Here is a 19,890-nt window from a genome sequence, read left to right as displayed (position 1 = left end):
AGCTAATCTCAGATGGTATGGTCACTTAAATAGAATGGGAGAGGAAAGATTAGCAAAACAAGTGTTCTCTGCCAGGTTGGCAGCAAAACGACCCAGAGGAAGACCAAGATATAGGTGGATTGATACGGTACAAAGTGCCTTAGACGATAGAAATATAAGATCTGATAATGTTGGAGTCTTGACAAGTAACAGACTGATTTGGAGGAAAATTGTAGATAGGAAGTTAGTAATGATGTAATTTTTTCATGTAGTACTGTCATATCCTGTACACCCCTTGAGGGTACATGGCAGGAATTTGATGATGATGATGATGATGATGAAGTAGGAGTTATGAGATACATAACTAAAAGCACACATATGTATGTTAATCTGTTTCTGCTACATAATGTACTCTGCCTAGTTAACATGAAAAAGCGGCCAATGATGGTGCTATTGTTGATAATGTCTGGCATCCCTTTCTGTTTCGCATCTTCCTGCAAATTGGTGTGGACAAAAAGCTGCTATCCATTATTAGAGAAGCCTATGCCAATTCAACTATCCACCTTCCAGTTGATGGGTTCTCATCAGACTCAGTCAAAGTTGGTCAAAATCCAAAAAGAAGTCAAGCAGAGTTGCCCTCTTAGTCCATTGCTCTTTGCATTGGTTCTTGAACTTTAATTGCCAGAAGTCGACAATGTAGCTGCTGTGCAAAGGATAACAGTTCCTTCAACTGTAAAATAGTTGAAGGAACTGTTGATATAGTAGGAGCTATGAGGATAATGATTCCAAGGCAGAGAAGGCCAACTCAGGGCAGTTAACTTAGATGAGGCTAACCACCTAACTTAGATACAGTATCAGTCATTTTGCACTTTAGTTTCAACTGGTCTTTTGGTTGTTCAGCTGCACTGGTGAAAAAGAAAAAAACAATACAAATGGGGAGATAAAATTCTGTCCATTTTACTACGAGAGGCTTTTTAAATGGTTCTATCCTTAGTTCACTCTGAACTTATGGTCAATTGCAGCAATGACTGAAGAGCAATCTTGGGCAGAAAAGACCAATTCAAAGCAGTTCACTTAGATAAGCCTAACCATCTGGATATCATTCATCTTTGCGATTTAGTTTTGATTGGTCTTTTGATTGTTCAGCTGATGAAAAAAAAAAAAAAAAAACAGCCTTTGACTACATTATGATATAAAATAAAAGAGCTGAGAACTTTTTTCCTCTCTCATACTATCCACTGTCTTTTCTTTCTCCTAATATTATCAGGCTCACTTGCACCCCAATACTAACTATTCTAGGCCTATGATGAACACCCCTTGTGTTCATCATAGAACACAAGGAGTGTAATAGTACAGAACTATTACTTTTTCACGTGAATAAAAGTCAAAACTGTTCTGGGTAGTGACCCTTCCTATAATGCATAGATTATAAGTACCTGAAAGAATGTGCTTTGCATTATGGAATACTAAGGCAGATAATGTGAAGTCATCAGCCTCTATATACGAGTAGCCTAGTCACAAAGAAAAACTTCACATGCAAACTTGTATGCTTATACATGGATAAAGGATTAAAAAAGATATAATTTCTTCACAACTTTAATTTAATTCATTATTATAAATGTCACAATTTGTTTTCTGTAAATCAAAACTGTATAAGTGCAGAAACTGTAAGAATTCTGTAAAGTGATTTATAAATAAAATTATAAATAAAAGACATAATTTAGAAGAAACAAACCGAATGGTCATTTAACCATAATTAAGCAATATTACCAAAAAAGAAAGAAAGAAAGAGTCTGACATCTCTTTTTCTCAATTGATACAAAATTCACATACAATAATTGATAGCAACCATTTTCTGTATAACTCCACCATGGGATCCCTAGGGATCTCATGCCAGTCTTAAAGGAGGAGGAGGATCGGTCAGATGAGTGTCAATGCTCTGGCCATAAAAAAAAAAATAATAATTATTTTTTTAAAAAAAAAAACGATTATTATTTGATGCCTATGCCTATGTGATCAACAGTTAAAACAGATGGTCAGCTTAGATGGTGCCCGGTTGAACAAGATCCACGATACCAAGTGAGAGATCGGGGTTGGATTGAAAAGCGGGATACCAAAAGGAAACGGAAATTAACAGAACTATTATCAATAGGGACATGGAACATATGGACACTTTGGATGTCAGAAAAACTAGAATTACTTTGTGAGGAAATGAAGAGATATCAATGTGTTATACTAGGAATAGCGAAGTTGCGATGGACATCATCAGGAGAGATAAATGGATGAGTAGTCATATGGTCCGGGTATGACACCAAGCATGAAGCAGGAGTTGGCTTTCTTCTTAACAAAAAAAAAAGCTAGAGAGGCATTGTTAAGTTACAAATCAGTCAATGAATGAATCATGGCAGCAAGATTTCAAGCAAAACCATTTGATATATCAATAGTCCGGATACATGCCCCCATATCTGACAGCACAGGTGAGGATATTGATTTATTTTACAAAGATCTGACAGAGGCAACAGAAACAATACCAAAGCAAGATGTACTAATTATTGAAGGATATTGGAATGCCAAAGTCTGAATATATAATGATGGTTGGGAAAGAGTCATGGGAAAATATGGTTTTGGAAAAAGAAACGAAACAGGTAAGAAAATGTTATAATTTGCTGTGGACCATGAGAGGATGGTCTGTAACGCAGGATCCCTGCAAAAGGCGTAGAAAATGGACATGCCGATCAAATGATGGGAAAACCAAGAGCATGATTGATATGATTATGATTAAAAGAATATGGATAACATTGGTACAGCCAGTATTTAACTTTTCAAGGAACAGATATAGATTCGGATCATAGTTTAGGGATTGCCAACATCAAGTTGAAATGAAAAACAAAATATAAATCCCATCATCAGAAATGAAGAGATACAGCAAGAATAAGTGAAACAGAAATAGGAAGAAGGTACAGAACAGTGTTAGAGGAGAAACTAAAAAGTGTGGAAAAAGAAAAAAATTCAGATCTAAGATTGAAAGGAAGGTGATAGAAGACAGTTGAAGAAACAGTAACCAGAAGAAGAGAAGATCAAGAAGAAGTGGATTAGACAGGAAACACTGAAGTTAGTACAGGAGAAGAGAATGTTGAATATAAGAAGGGGATACATCAAACAAATAGAGGAGCAATATAGAAGAAACTGCAATAAGGTGAAAAAAGCAGTCAGAACGGATAAGATGAAATGGTTAGAAGCTCAATGCAATATTATTATTACACCCTCCATGGAGTCGACAGACTCATCATGGGAGGTTCATTCGACTGACAACATCTAACACACTCATCATCTTATCATAATATGCAAGTAAATTACTGAAACAGGACCTACCCTTTACAAATCCATGCTGACCTTCATAAAGAATGCCATGTCCATCAAATCCAATTCGGTATTCTATTCCTTACCAATCCTTCCACCACCTTGACCACAACTGCAGTCATACAGACTGGCCTATAGTTGGAGACTTCTGTCTTAAACTTGTGAAGTGGTATTTTGCCCTCTTTCCACTCCTTAGGAACATTAGCCACTGCAAGACTTTCATTAAATAACCAGGTCAAGGGCATAACCAACTGTGGTGAACATTTCTTAAGCATACATTCCTTAAGCATGTGATGATATGTCACATATGTCATCCAGTCCCACAGTTCACATCTAACCCAACCAACATCTGATACACCTCTATTTCTTTCACTTCAAATTCTCCTAATACTTGCCTCTTTTCTATATATCATACAGATCATTTATACCAGTATGATATACACCGATAAAGTGCTCGTTATCCAATTCCACTATATCCTTTGCAGATGTTAGTCTGCTGCCCTGACTATCCACCAATGTTAGTCTGCCATAATTATTCTTCCTCTTGCTTGCCATGTAGCAGAAAAATTCCCTTGAGTTAACCTTGGCCTGAACAGCCAATCTCCTCTACTACTGCATCTTTTCTTTCCTTACCATGCTCGTCATCTTTCTAGCCTGCACCTTATTATCTTCATGGATCTGATGACCACCAACTGCCTCGTACCTCCTCCATAACATTTTCCAGCACAGCTTGCTTGATTTCACTATTCATCCATGTCACTCCCACTTTATTTACTCGCTTAACCCTAGGTATGCAGTCATACATTGCTTTTGTCAGATACTGCCTTATGAGTTTCCATGCATTGTCAACATCCAAGAGCACAAAACTAAGGAGGTGTACAAAATGATTAGAATCATTAATAGAAGGTGGCAACCAAAACAGATCACAATTAAAGATGAAAAAGGCAAAGCATTGATGAATAAAGATAAAATAGTACAGTGGTGGACAAGATACTGTAGTGAACTATATGAAGAAAAATGAGAATTATATGAAGTTGGGAAACTGATTGAAGAATTGAAGCAGATATCACCACCAGGTAATGAGTATGACATGGACATTTTAAGAGGAGAGGGAGGAAAAGCAATAGGATGGCTAAAACACAACAAGAATCCTGGTAATGATAACACCACTGAGAAATGATTAAACGTGGTGGTGAAAGTATGGAAATGCACCAACTATGTAATATGGTATGGAAGGAAGGGAAAATGCCAGAGAAGTGGGTGAAATCGATATTAATGGCATTATACAAGAAAGGAAATAAGCTAAAATGTAAAAATTATAGAACAATTGCTTTGACAAGTCACCTTAGTAGGGTGATGATGATGATATTGACAGAAAGATTGAGAACACAATAGGAAGCATACCTTACAGATGAGCAAGCAGGATTAGGAAAGATAGAAGTAGAATTCAACAGATTTTGACAATGCAGTTAATAGCAGAGAAAGCTAGGAGAAAAAACATATATATACTTGCTTTGTTGATTTTCAGAAGGCATTTGACAGTATTGACCAGAAAGTGACATTAGCAGTGTTAGAATCCTATGGAATTCACAGAAAACTAATAGCTATATTAAAAGATGTTTATAAGAATGCAGTGGCATCAGCTAGAATAGATGAGGATTTGGGGGGGGGGGAAGAAATATCACCAAACCAAGCATTTTCATTGCACATTTAGAAAGAGCAAGACAAAACGAAGGAAGATGCAAAAGGAATATCGGTAGTTATTCAAAATACACAGAATGAGAATTGACAATCTGAGATTCACAGATGACATTGTTACTACTGAAGAAGATGAAAAAGAACTACAAAAAACACTGAAGCTGTTAAATGAGGAAGGGAAGAGATTTGGACTTGTTATGAACTTGGAAAAAACAAAGGCAATAGTATTTGGTGAGAAGAACATGAAACAAAAGACACAAGTGGATGGAACTGATATAGAAAATGTAGAACAATTCACATATTTGGGAAGTAAACTGACATATGACTTGGACTGTAAAAAAGAAATAAAGATCAGGATTGTAAAGGGAAGAACAAATCTGAATGGATAACATATAGAAAAGTAAAGCGATCAGCCTGCAAACAAAACTGAGAGTACTAGAAACATGCATCTTTTGAGGTGTACTGTATGGATCTGAAACGTGAGTAATAAATAAGGAATCAAGAAAAAAAATTTTGGCATTTGAAAGAACTTGTTATACAATGGAAGATGCAATTAATTATTTGGATACATCTGCAGAATGAGTGAGGATCGGAAGATAAAGACATTCATGTCTGGTATTATGGATGGTATAAACAGGAAAGGTAGACAACATAAAGGACTAATGCAGAATGGGCTTACAGAAACTGACACTGTGCACTGGACAAAGAAAGGTGGAAGAAGATAGTGAAGTAGGTATTGGACACCAATGGGCAGTGTGCTCATGGTTCGTGATGATGATCATGATTATCTGTATACATTTGATAGTAAGTTTGTTTGTTTGTTTTTTCACATGAAAAAACATGTATTTTAGAATGGAAGTGTCTTGTATTTTGTCCTGACATTAATAACAAACTATAATTATATGATAAAAGAATTAGTAATATAAAAATATATTCTATGCATTTAGTCTATATCTCTATTTAAAATTACAGCCACATGGTATATACTGTAAGGAACTATGCATTTTGTGCTGACTGGTTGCATTGGTTTATTATGAAACATTTATTGTATGAAATTATTATTATTATTACATAACACCTCCAGGGAGTACAGCCACATGGTATATACTGTAAGGAACTATGCATTTTGTGCTGACTGGTTGCATTGGTTTATTATGAAACATTTATTGTATGAAATTATTATTATTATTACATAACACCTCCAGGGAGTCGAAGGACTCATCAAGGAACGGCATCTACTCTACAGCTCTCCATCTACCACTATTTTCACAGACAATCACAAACATCCATGCCCATGGCGGGATTCAAACCCACAGCCTTTTGGTAAAGAGCGGATACGCAACATGAAGCCGGCCAACCAGGCCGGCTTCATGTTGTTTCAATTGTTACATGAAAGTAATTTTGTTCTCAAAAAATCTTTATTGAAGATAAAAAAAGTGAATGATCATCTAACCATAACTAGGCAACATGAAAAAAAAAAAGTATCTAGTATTTCTTTTTCTAGTCTGATAGAGGATTTAAATGCAAAAACCTTCAAGTAGCTCTCAAAAAGAATTATAACTGACTAGTCAATTTTAAACTTTTTTTAAAAGAAGAAAGTTGAAGTGAGATTTTATCTAGATTGGCCACCGAAGATGGAATTTCAATTTGAACAACTAACAATCGTTCTTTTATAATACACAAATCAATTTTAAAGCAGAATTGTGTATTACCAAAGATCATTCAGATATCTTAAAGTTAATTTTTGACTTCTATGAACGTAAAGAAAAGAAAATATCGAAATGAAAGAATTAATAGAATGGGATTACTATTTAGTCTTATTTGGATGAGTGGACCAGTATTGGAGATAAAAGGTGTTTCAGTATTGTTGTTTATTAAGATGACATGAAATTTTAAACTTAGGATTAGTTCATATACCTGGGAAAATGTTCGCCAAGTGTTATTCAAAATACTGTGGACTCACAAATGCAAGAATTTGGAACAATTATGGAAAAAACATATTGTGGCCATATCAACAGATAGAGCAATTGTGATACAGAAATTTTGATGTGAAAGTTGCATTTGAAAATTTACTCGGTCTAAATCATGCAATTTATTTTGTAGTTATTGAAGTATTTTATAAAAATATAATAAATAACAAATATACTTAAAAAATAATTTTCATGAGTAAAATTGTAGTCTGAGAACTTGTAAAAAGAAGATGTCTCAAGTCCCGATGGAAAAAAAGCTGAGATTCAGAATCCCTAATATATAATACAAATAGGAGTACCAAAATTATCACTTTGCATCGCATCACACACAATGGTTGATCTCATGCTTTTTACAGATACAATAAACTATCATGAATAATTATTCAGACTAAGTCATCTTTTAGTCTGAAAGATTTTTTTTACAAGTCAAAAAAGAGAAAACGTTCATTTATAGTGCAAATATTAAAAAAAAAAAAAGTTGAAACAAAAAGAAAAGCTTACATAATGATTCCAAAACCATCATCTGGATGAATCTGAAAAAATAAACATTTTAGTATGCATGAGGAAAAACAGGAGGTAACTGAATTCAAGTAACTATTAATGATTAGTAAATAATTTTTAATAACCTTGTAAGGTGGCCAAAGGAATAAACTAAAAGATATTAAAAAACTGTTTGTCTAAATGAGTGTTCTCAAATGAAGATCAGAGCTACATTGAGATAAATGCAGGCCACATTTATTGCAAAGAAATGGACATTTTCACTAACATTTTCACCAGGCAGTGAATTAGATACTGATTTACAAAACTTAAAAATGTGCTGACTGATTTAAATTAAACTGAACAAAAACTGCTGTGGAAAGTTGCAGAATTATTTTTGTCTTGGGCACCAGAAAGCTTAAACGGTACCTAACCCTAAACATAAAGCTCATAGTTCTCTGTTTAGGTAGGGTTCCACTGTACTCAAATGAACAGCCATGCCTTTTTTTTTACTGGAAAGATCTGGTTGAAATTCCATCTAGGATGTGAGAAACATTTAAAGTTAGATGCCTCCCCCCAACACACACACACATACACCACGCACTTAACAGCTATATCACATATGCATGAGGGTAAGGAGTGGTTTCTTTGTGTGGAGGGTGGTTGAGCCGTGGAATGCATTGCCTGATGGAGTGGTGGGAGCGAGAACGGTCAGTGAGTTTAAAGAGTGGTATGATAGACTTTGTGTTTCTCAGGGGGGGACCTCCCCTCAGTGAGTCTTGACAGACTTTATGTCTTAGGAAGGACCTCCCTCGATGAGTCTTTTGACTCCTTGGAGGCCTGAATAATAATGATGATAATGATCACATATGCATTTACTACACAATCAGAAACTTTTTTTTATTATTATTATTAGTATTGTAAGTAAGCAAAGGATTAAATAGTGCAGAATCTCTGCAGAAAGCATTTTTCAAACTCCTTCAGACCTCCAATAAGAAAAGTGATAAAACAGAAGTGGGAGATGCAAATCATATCTACCACTTAAACACGGATCACTTTCTTTACATACTAATTAACTACTTTGATCATCTTCATATTTCAGTAAGAAGCATATATTTAATGAATGAGATTATAAGATGTCTGATGATGTAACATCAGGCATTTCATACTCGTGGCATGGAGGTCTGTGATTATCCTACCAACCAATTACTATATGCACTGTTGTAACCTGTGTCCTGCCGCAGTATGACCCTTGTTGTCTTTGTACCATAAAAAATCAAAGTAATTACTTCAGATATCTTAGGATATTGTTATCTTCAGTTTTCATGTCACCTTTATTATCTTTGATTCCTTTTATAGTAGTCTTTCCTCCATTTCTAGGCTTTTTCATTAGCCTACAGAACATTTTGCCACCTTCTTGATATTTATTTTCTACATTCTTAATGAAATCTTCCCATGCCTTGTTTAGCTACTTTTACGCATAGCTAGGGATGATGGAGGGTAGATTGTTACATACATGGACTGTGTAGTGTAAGATCACCCTTCAGCAATAAGTCCTTGGACTTCAGGGAGATGTTATTGAATAATAACATTAGGCGACTGTAGTGCTCTACCCAGGTTGACATGAGACTAGTGAGATATTTGCTGCTTGACTGGTAAGCAAGAATAAAATTCTTCAACCTGTGGACAAGTTGTATAAAATGTGCAAAAAAATCATTACTTTCCTTACAACATTATATAATTCAAATCTATAAAAACAAATCCCCATCACTATGAATCTAAATTTTACAAACGTATCTATAATTAGTTTCAATCAGTAGCAATATGATCAGATTTTTATGAAGAGAGCAAAATTAAAGAAAAAGTTAAATACAATTAATTAAAATGAGGTATGTAATCTGAAAGTTAAACTATAATAAACCATAAATATCATCATAAACATTTTGCAATCATTTTAGAAATATTGCAAATTACCTGTTCATATGTCACAAATACAGCATTGTGAAATTGGTCAGCAACCCACTGGATCAACTGATCAGAACTATTAAAATGAAGAACTTATTTTAAAATTTATAGCATCACATACATTGTTGCTTCTACAAAAGAACCAAATAAATTATTTGTAAGTTACTAATATTTTGCTAAATTTTCAAACCAGCATCTTCAAAGTATAAATTACAACCATGGTACAATTTCAATTGTTTTTGCAACAATCTAATTGAGTACTCTGTGTCTTTGTAATTTGTGCTCTGAAGATGCTGTTCTGAAAGCCAGCAAAATATTAATAGCTCAATAAATTATTTTACTTATTTTGTTATTAACACCATAAAGCACAATTATCTTAATCACCAATGCAATCAAACTAACACAAACTAACTCTCATTTGATCTCATAGATTCCTGAACTTAAATTTTACTCAATGAAAATATTCAAATCCAAGCACTGATTAACCCTTTATAAAAATCAGGAAGAGGGTGGGTAACATGACAAAGCCCTGAAGGATACCTGCATTAACAGGAAAATCTGAAGAGAGAACACCATCTGAGAGAAAACTGGTAATCCAAAGCACATCCATCTGATAAGCTTTAGAAAGGGTTAAACTTGTATCAGATGGATACTAATTTTTATCAAATCATATATACTTGCATTTGTTCAAATTTAATTTTAAACCCCACTTCACTGTCCACTCTTCCAATCTTTCAAGATCATCTTATAAAGAACTTTACAGGATGATCTTGATCATCTTGTAAAGGCCATCCCAATAATTGACTCTTCTGTTCAATTTCATATTACCATCAAATAGATAATTTATTATTTTTTTTTTATTTATATATATATATATATATATATATATATTACTCCCATGCATGAGAGGCAGCAGTGTGCCTATAGCAAATAAATGCCATGTGTGGGCTGGGGTCAGGAGCAATTTGACCCCAGCCCACACATGGCATTTCTATATATACTTATGATTTGCCATGATATATACTATATATATCATGGCAAATCATATATACTTGCATTTGTTCAAATTTAATTTTAAACCCCACTTCACTGTCCACTCTTCCAATCTTTCAAGATCATCTTATAAAGAACTTTACAGGATGATCTTGATCATCTTGTAAAGGCCATCCCAATAATTGACTCTTCTGTTCAATTTCATATTACCATCAAATAGATAATTTATTATTTTTTTTTTATTTATATATATATATATATATATATTACTCCCATGCATGAGAGGCAGCAGTGTGCCTATAGCAAATAAATGCCATGTGTGGGCTGGGGTCAGGAGCAATCTGGTGATATTCTTCTTAAATTACTGAAGGTTATAGTCTCCTTCAGGAATGCTTTATGATGGAGGCTGCTCCACAGAGCTGAAGTAGATGGTGAAAACATCGCTGGGAGTAGTAGTAGGTTTAGTGAGTATGCAGTTTGACTGTAAAGAGATGCTGAGCAGCTGCTGCTGCCCAACTTCCTGTAGACGTGGCAGAAATGAGAAGCATAATGGATACTTGTTCTGCTGAATGGTGGCCATGGAAATATCTGTAGAAGAGACAAAATGCAGAAATCAATGAACCACTCTTTTTCTGAACAGATGCAAGAATTTTTAGGGAGGTCTTAGGTGCACTACCCCAAACATGAGAGCTGTATTCCAAGGTTGGACAGATTTGGGATTTATACAGAGTAAGCAACTAATCAGAAGAGAAGTGCCATCTTAAGCAGAAAAGAATACAAAGTTTTTTGGTGGCTGATGATGCCATGGAAGTAATATGATTATGCCAGGTTTTAGGATAAGTCAGTCTGCAAGAGAGAGAGAGATTTGATCTTGACTGTTGGGAGATGCACATTATCAACAATAAGTAGAAAAGATCTGAGGTTGTTTTCATAAGAAAGCAAATGAAACTGTGTTTTTGGAAGTGCTGCCTAGGCTGTTTTCATCCCAATTAAGGATACTGTGGAGATCAGTGTTCAGGGTACTTATTACAGATGATCTTGAAACTTGAGATGTTTGTGCACTGCAAGGTTTGTTGTATGAGCAAGATTAGCAAAACTATAAATAGAGTTTGTAATCAAAGAGAACAGGTCATTTATAAAAATCAGGAAGAGGGTGGGTAACATGACAAAGCCCTGAAGGATACCTGCATTAACAGGAAAATCTGAAGAGAGAACACCATCTGAGAGAAAACTGGTAATCCAATTAAAATAGGATGAAGGCAGCCAATATATGATGATATATAGTTGAGAAGCCTTCAAAGTCAGACCCTATCAAAAGCCCTGGATATGTCAAGTGCAATGCCGCAAGTTTCTCCAAACCTTTCCATTGGATGAGTCCAGAGGTTGGCAATGTAGGCCAGGAGATCTGTGGATCTAAACTAGCAAAATTCATACTGGTAGTCAGTAATTAGATGGCAGTTCTCCAAGTGTTGAAGAAGTTAAGTGTTGAGAATCTTCTCTGTTACTCTAGACAAAACTGAAGTAAGAATAATAGGTTGTTAGCCTGATGGTAACATTTAACACCTTTTTTGGGAATTGGCTATATATGTGCTTCTTTCCATGACATACAATGGATGCCAACTGAGTACAGTTTAGTGAACAGATGATAATGAACAGGTGTTAGTTCAAGAGCATATTTCTTGAGCACAATAGGTGGAATTCCATCAGGACTAGCTGTCTTTTGCTATCCAAGTTTTTCAAGATTCTACTGATGTCTTCCCAAGCAGGTCACAGGATGCATGAGATGCAATGCTCTAGGCAAAGGAGGTAACTTGCAATGGCAATCTAGAGAGATTGCCATTGCAAGTTATCATGGAAATCTAGAACAACAAGGGATTTGTATCCCCTTAATTATTAATCTAGAGAGAAGTTGGAAGAGAAGAATATAGTCAGGATACTTTGTTCAGTGTTAGTGCCTGCATGAAAATAATCATTGTTTTGTGATCCCTGAAGATGGCAATGTAACATTGCCAAAATATAGGAAGGTACTGATTAAAGTTTTTAATTAATATTCTAATATGCATTGTCATTTCCTGAAAAATGTAAAGCTATATTTACATGATTCCCTTAAATTTAAATTTGATCTTTTTTTCATCTGAAAAATTATTCATTATTATTTCTTCCTTTCAATAGGACACATTAGTCCAATCAGAGTAGCAGTAACGTGAACTCTAAGAATTACCTATTATGTACTAAAGTAGACATGCTAAAATTGTGTTAGAGGACAGTTTTATATTTTTTTAATATTCTTATTCTTTAAGAAAATTATTTCAGTTGAAGAAATGTAACAGATTGATTCCTGATTAGTCCTGTTCTTTGGGACTAATAAATTCTCACATTCATGAAGTAGAGCAATATGATTTATTGTCCAGTTTTATTCCATCAGGGTAATTATTTATCACACAGAATATGAAATTATTAGCATAATATTATGTAAGCAGCAAATGCAATTTGTGAATAGAACAGAATAGCAATGTTTCTTTTATGCTATTCAGGAATACTATATCAGATAAATACATAAACACATGCAGATGGGTGAATTATTTTGAAATAAGTAGTATTGGAAGCCTCAAATTAGCAAATGTTACCAAGTATTTCATGAAGAAGAATTTATAAACAATAAATAGGAAAAGGAGAATTAAGATTTGCTTGCAGAACTTAAGTGACAGAGTTACTGACATGCATGCTTATTTCCTATATCAATATCTGCATTAACCTATAACATATAATAAAGAACTTCAACTAAAAACTTAATAAAAATTCAAAAGATTTTTAGGCTTAATTAATGAAAGTTTAATATGAGAGTAATTTGTTATTATAGAATAACACACATATATATGTATGTATGTATGGGTGTATATTAATACCTATCAGCTTCCACATAGGTGATAGCACATTCAGAGAAAACCAATGTTGGAATATTATAATCAATATTAATTTCCTCCAACATTTTTTGCATACCCCTCAAATTTCTCATGTCAACTCCAAGAAGAATATAATCTTTTCCTGAAAATACTGAAAAATGAAAAGAGATGTCAACAAAAATAAAATATGAATACCTTAGATGAAATTTCTGAAGTTTAGAGTTATTATAAATAAAAGAAAGCAATAAAGTTAAAATAATATAACATTTAGTGAAATCTGAAATAACTTATTTTGCCTTTAACTATCCAAACATTCATGTCAACTATCTTACACTTTGCATCCATATTTTGGTTGGCATAAATATACATTATATTCAGTGGTTAAATAGCTGATCACTAGAAATATCTTCTGAAATCAATTTTATTATGGAAAATAGAAGTATAAGTATAGCTTATCTTTGAAGTGTAGCCTTAGATCAGGGTTGGCAAAGTAGTCGATATCGATCCCCTGGGGGTCGATGTGGCTATCCAAGGGGTCGATAAATGTCTAGGGTCAAAAGGGGGTTTAAATTTTAAATGCTCTTTATAAATTTCTTTAAGTATTTTCTTTAATTTTCTTTAAATATTTCTTATCGAGAAGCAGTAATGAAGTAAAAGAGTGAAAGAGTTATTATTTTTAAATTGAGAAATTTATTATTGATAACATTTATTCGTTTATTTAACATGATGGGGGTCAATGAGGGATCAAGGATTCCTTGAAGGAATCAATGGTCTAAAAAGTTTGCTGACCCCTGCTTTAGATGTAGTGATGCACGAAAGGACTTGTATATAGCTAATGAATTACATTTAGGGTTAGGTGTATGGAGAAAGTTTTGTTCAGTGAGAGACTGGAAGTGCAAAATCAGGGAGTAAAAGCTACTGTGTGTGTGTGTGGGGGGGGGGGGGGTGAAGATGATCATATGTATGGGCATCTTTGAGTGAATATCAGTATGGGAAAGATCAAAGAACAAAATGCCATTTCTCACCTCTCAAATCTGAATAGAGCACTTATTATAACATGTGGAAGTACCTGTAGGCCCAGGGGGAAATTCATATATAGTAATTAGAAATATCAAGAACAAGAGGATGGAATTTCTGCCATTGCTCAGCTCAAACTGGTCAAAATTTAAAGCTGTTGGTTATATATACTGACATTATAAAAATATCAAGTGCATATTAGATCCAGCATTATTTTAAAGCCGAATGTAGAAACTATGAAAGTTTCATAAAAATAAGTTGAACAGAGAGCTTACGGGAATATGCCTGCCAGCATTTACGAGTTGCCTTAGTACGGACCACTTTAGAAAACATGCATGCTGCCCAGCATCCATATATTCGCTTTATAATTTGCTCCATTTTTTTAAGGTTTCACTGGCCTGACAGCTGTTTTGAACTGGTTGGTTCTCGTCAGAGACCAGGAAGAAACCTTAAGAGAACAAAAACTCTATTTCAATACTAAGGAACTTGAAATGTTGGAGAGGTGTATTTTTCGTAAGCGAACTCTTGGTCAGTGCATAAAAGTATTTACTAAAATAAAGAGCCAAAAGGCTTCAGTTCGGTGATGCAAAAATTATAAAAATCAAGTGGATATTAGAGCTAGCATTATTTCAAAGTCGAATGTAGAAACTGTTTCATAAAAATAAGTTGACCATTTTAGTAAATACTTTTACGCACTGACCGAGAAGTGGTCTGCGCTAGAGCAACTCATAAATGCCAGTGAGCGAATTCCTGTAAGCTCTCTGGTCAACTTATTTTTATGAAACTTTCATAGTTTCTACATTCGGCTTTGAAATAATGCTGGATCTAATATTCACTTGAATTTTATAATTTTTGCTTCACCAAAGTGAACCCTTTTGGCTCTTTATTTTAGTAAATATATACTGACAGTTATGAACATTTGTGACAATTGTGAGTGACCAATGCAAAACTAAAAAAAATAATAATAGATAATTAATAAAAATAACACCTAAGGCAAACCTACCAGGTGCATCACTCTGGGTGGTGGATAGAGGGAACCTCTGACATGGAACTTGTTTTACGTTAGGACTGCTCTGAATATACCGAATAAGGAACGATGGACCATATACACCCTATTCCTTGGGGATCTAAATACAGAAATCTGGTCCTCCAACTTGAGAGATCAGCAATGGATTGATAATCCATTCCAAGAAAACTACTACTTGTTAAGGAATCTGGAAAGAAAAAGCTTCAACTGGAAATACCAAATGGGTACAACTCAAGAAACAATTATTGAATTATGACTTTGGGATATGGAATACAGAATTAAAGCACTCATATCAGAAATCCATCAATACAAATTAAAATTAGTGATAGCACAAGAAACAAGATGGATTGGAACAGAAATCCAAAATTTTTTGGGAAAAAATTTACAATTTTTTCAAGCACAAAAAGAATCAGAGAAACATGAATTTGGTGTAGCATTTATAATAGACAGAGACATCAAAGAGAATATTTTTGACCTGTGAATGAAATATTATATGCAATAAGAATCCGAACAAAATTTTTGAATTTATGGATTAGAAATGCTCATGCACCACCAGAAGAAAAGAAAGATATGGAAAAACAGGATTTCTTTTGCAAAATGGAGAGATTGATTCAGCACCATCTAAACACATAAAAATGATTATTGGAGATTTCAATGCCATGGTTGGATAGGAATATATTTAAAAAACAACTGAAAAATAATTTACATACACACTTTGATGATAATGAAGAAATACATAGGTTTTGTTATAAGTAAAAATATGGTTATATCCATTACATAAAATTTCATGCTGGCTGGGAGGTGCTGCCCAGTTAAAAAAAGGTCTGTGCTGTTTTCATCAGGGCCCAGGGAAAACAGTGAAAAGTCAGCTACTGGAACAAGCTCCAGCTCATCATCTAGAAGAAGAATAATAATAAACCCATTGTCAGAAGAAATGAAGATAGGAACCATCAATATAAGGAGTATTAATGGAAAGGCAATCGAACTTGAAGAATTGGAAAAGTACTGCGTAGACATTACTGAGATAAAGAAGACAAAAACGGATGAGATACTACTAAATAATAAGTATAGGATACTATTTCAAGCAATAATGATTGAGGAAAGGAAGGAGTAGTGATAGCATTCAACACCAAACACAAAGATAAACTTCTTGATTGGAATGCAGTTTTAAGTAAAGCTACAGGGTGTTCGGGATAAATTTGACAGTTTCGTAAGGAAAAAGAAAATCTTCTTTGTATCTATTAAATTTAATGAATTGACAAAAAAACATTACAGGCAGAGTTAATTACAATACTATCAACAAGATTTACTCAAAATAACCACCATTAGCATCGATCACAGCTTCAATTCTGCTTCGGAACCTCGAACAAGCTGATGCTACAGTCTCCCTGGGAAGGGCTGCAAAAACTGTTTTAATTTTATCCATTAACTGGGCTTTTGTATTACTGGAAGTGCGATTGGTGTCTTTTTCAACTGCGCCCCATACAAAATAATCCATGGGGTTAAGGTCTGGGGAGTTTGGAGGCCAAACATTTGGACTGGTGAAGTCGTAGAAATTTTCAGACAACCATTTTTGACTTTTCCCAGAGGTGTGGCAAGGGGCCGAATCCTGCTGCCATACATACGGCCTACATTGGCTACCCTTGTTATCCAGGGCTTGACTACAGTTAGCAACTCCACGAACAAAGCCCGAATTCCAATGCCAGGGTTCTTCAACACCTGTTCCTGCAGATTTGCGAGGAATTCTGCTGTACGAACGCAATCAGATCGTCTGCTAGGGATCTTTCTTCTTGCTACATCCTCGTAGTCACCATTGCAAGTCTCTAGTTCATGCCTGATTGTTTTTACTGTATTCAGGGAGCATTGGGCAGCAGTCGTAATATCCTTATTTTGATGGCGGGCACGAATCATCATGATACAAGTTATTCTCTTCCATGATTCAGGTGGGTTCCAGCTATCCATCCTTTCTGACATCTTGTATATGAATGAAGAAGGGTCCAAACTTTTAAATGAAGAGAAGTGTGTGTTAATACATGTAACTTACGGAAAAATATAATTAATTATAAATATGTCAAATTTATCCCGAACACCCTGTATGTGGGCAAACTTCAAAATGGGGACATGGACAATGAAATATATTTGTGCTTATGGTCCTACAGAAGGTTCTTCTAAGCAAGAAGAGGAGAAATTTTTTTGAGTCATTTGAACAAGCAGCTGATGAAAAAAGCAAATAGAAAAAGGGGTCCTTGTTGGCAGACCTGAACAGCAGAGTAAGAAATGAATTCCACCAGGCATATAGGAACATTTTGAGAAAATTTGGAGAAAAAGACAAAGCAGAGTCCAGTAAATACTTACTGGACTTCTGCTCAGTAATTTACTGAGCAGAACATGGACTAGTCATTACTAACACTATGTTTCAACATAAAGATGTGCACAAATTCACATGGAGAAGAAGACATAAGAAATATGAAAAGCCTCATTGACTATGCCATTGTTGATAGTGATATCATAACCATGGTTCAGGATACAAGAGTGTACAGAGGACTCAAAATTGAAAGTTATCATGCTTAGTACTAAGCATGATAAAAATGGATATCACATTGAAAAGAACAGTATGTAAGAAAGTTTTAAACAGAATTAAAGTTGACCAGTTTTTACAAGTAAATTGTAGACTCAACTATACAAACATTATTGAAGAAAAAATGAAAAAAAATTGAAAACAAGAACCAAACCTTAGAGTCTCAGTGGAAAACTCTAAAGAAGATATTGATTGATTCAGCTAGGGAAGTATGCAGTGAAGTTGTTTTCAGAGATAGAAAAATAAGAACAACATGGTTGACATGAAAAGTTAAAGAAGCAGTCTTGGATACCACAAAAACTAACAAATAACTCAGCTGATGACTTAAAAGAATATAGAAAAAAATGTAAGCAAGCTAAGCTATGTCTAAAAATAGCTAAAGAAAAGTCTTGAGAAGACTTTGGCAAGAGTTTAGTATCAGGAAGGTGGTAAAATGTTCTGGAGGCTATTGAAGAAGCTTAGAAATGGAGGAAAGAGTACTGTAAAAAGAATCAGAGATGATAAAGGTGACATGAAAATGGAAGATAAGGACATGTATCCTACATGTCTGGAGTAATTATTATTATTATTATTATTAAATCCTCCATGGAGTCAACAGTCTCAATGTGGGAAGTTCATTCAACTGACAACATATTTATCATATATCATACTGGCTCTTAAAATATTTAACACTCCTTGCATTAAAACATTCTGATAATGCGTTCCATTCATTGACAGTTCTCCATGTAAAAAATCTACTCCTCACATCCTTCCTTACCACACTCTTACATAACTTCCAAGAATAGCCTCCAGTTCTTCCCCTCTCACCTTCTACTCTTTTTATAATCCCATATGGATTAATCCAATGAAATCCTCTCACTAACTTAAATGTCTCTATCATATCACCTCTTTTCTGCCTATTCACTAAACTTTGCAATCCACATTTCTTCAACCTCCCTCCATAGTCAGCATTCCAAAGTCCAGATATTGTCTTAGTCATTGTCTCTGGACTCTTTCCAGTGTTTCTACATCACACTGAAAATCAGGTGACCAGATTTGAGCACAACAATTCAAGTGGAGGTCTGACCAGTGCTTTATACAATGGCACCTCCTCATCCCTATGTTAGAGTACTTCTTATCATAGCAGCACTACGATGTGCAGCCTTTGCAACACTATAATATGCCCTCTATACTTCAGTTTACTGTCAACCATCACTCGCAAATCTTGAATCTCACCCACTTCCTGCAGTATAGCATTGTCAATATAGTACATAGTCTTATATTTCTGCACTCCAAAATGCAATACCTTGCACTTATTAATATTAAAACTAAACTTAATATTAAAATTAAAACTATTAATATTAAACTAATTAAAACTAAAAGTAAAAAATCTATTCAAATCTTCCTTATGGGGAATTAACATCAGTAGTGCTACTTATAATTCTCCCCAACGCTGAATAATCAGCAAACGACTGAAGATCCTCAGTCAGTCCAGATGATATAGTGCTTAAAAACAAGTTAAACAGCAACAGAACCCTGGGGCACGCTACTGGTTACCCTCCTTTTTTGAGACACTGGTATCATTCAGAGAAGCAATAGCAATCTCCTATCCATCTAACCAATATACTATCTATTCTCATCCTTTGCAGCTTGTACACCAACTTATCATGAGGTAATCTATCAAATGCTTTTGCAAAGTCCAAGAATATCACTGTATATGATTGTGCCTTATCTAACACACTCATAAAAGTAAAACTGCTAAAACAGGACCTACCCTTTACAAAACCATGCTGACCATAATAAAGAATTCAATGTTCATCAACTCAATCCTGTATTCTATTCCTAACCAATCTCTCTAACACCTTGACCACAACTGCAGTTATACAGATTAGTCTATAATTGGAAACTTCTGTCCTAGAATCATGCTTGTGGAGAGGTACTATT

General features: G+C 34.5%; 1 protein-coding gene across 1 annotated transcript in view; it reads right to left on the bottom strand.

Annotated features, from left to right (window-relative positions):
- Positions 1-19,890, bottom strand: part of LOC150102350 (tRNA wybutosine-synthesizing protein 4-like) — a 182,441-nt gene that overhangs the window by 96,202 nt on the left and 66,349 nt on the right. Inside the window, exons 8-10 of the mRNA XM_090399562.1 lie at positions 13,349-13,496; positions 9,459-9,525; positions 7,509-7,540 (exon numbers count right to left, since the gene is read on the bottom strand). Of these exons, the coding sequence (XP_090255688.1) occupies positions 7,509-7,540; positions 9,459-9,525; positions 13,349-13,496 (247 nt within the window). The remainder of the gene's footprint in view (positions 1-7,508; positions 7,541-9,458; positions 9,526-13,348; positions 13,497-19,890) is intronic.

The sequence above is a fragment of the Typopeltis vanoorti genome, chromosome 10 (assembly GCF_054136105.1).
Source record: "Typopeltis vanoorti isolate ZY-2024b chromosome 10, IOZ_Tvanoo_1.0, whole genome shotgun sequence".
Lineage (NCBI taxonomy): Eukaryota > Metazoa > Arthropoda > Arachnida > Uropygi > Thelyphonidae > Typopeltis > Typopeltis vanoorti.
The sequence above is the reverse complement of the archived record's forward strand: the minus strand, read 5'-3'. Positions and strand labels throughout refer to the sequence as shown.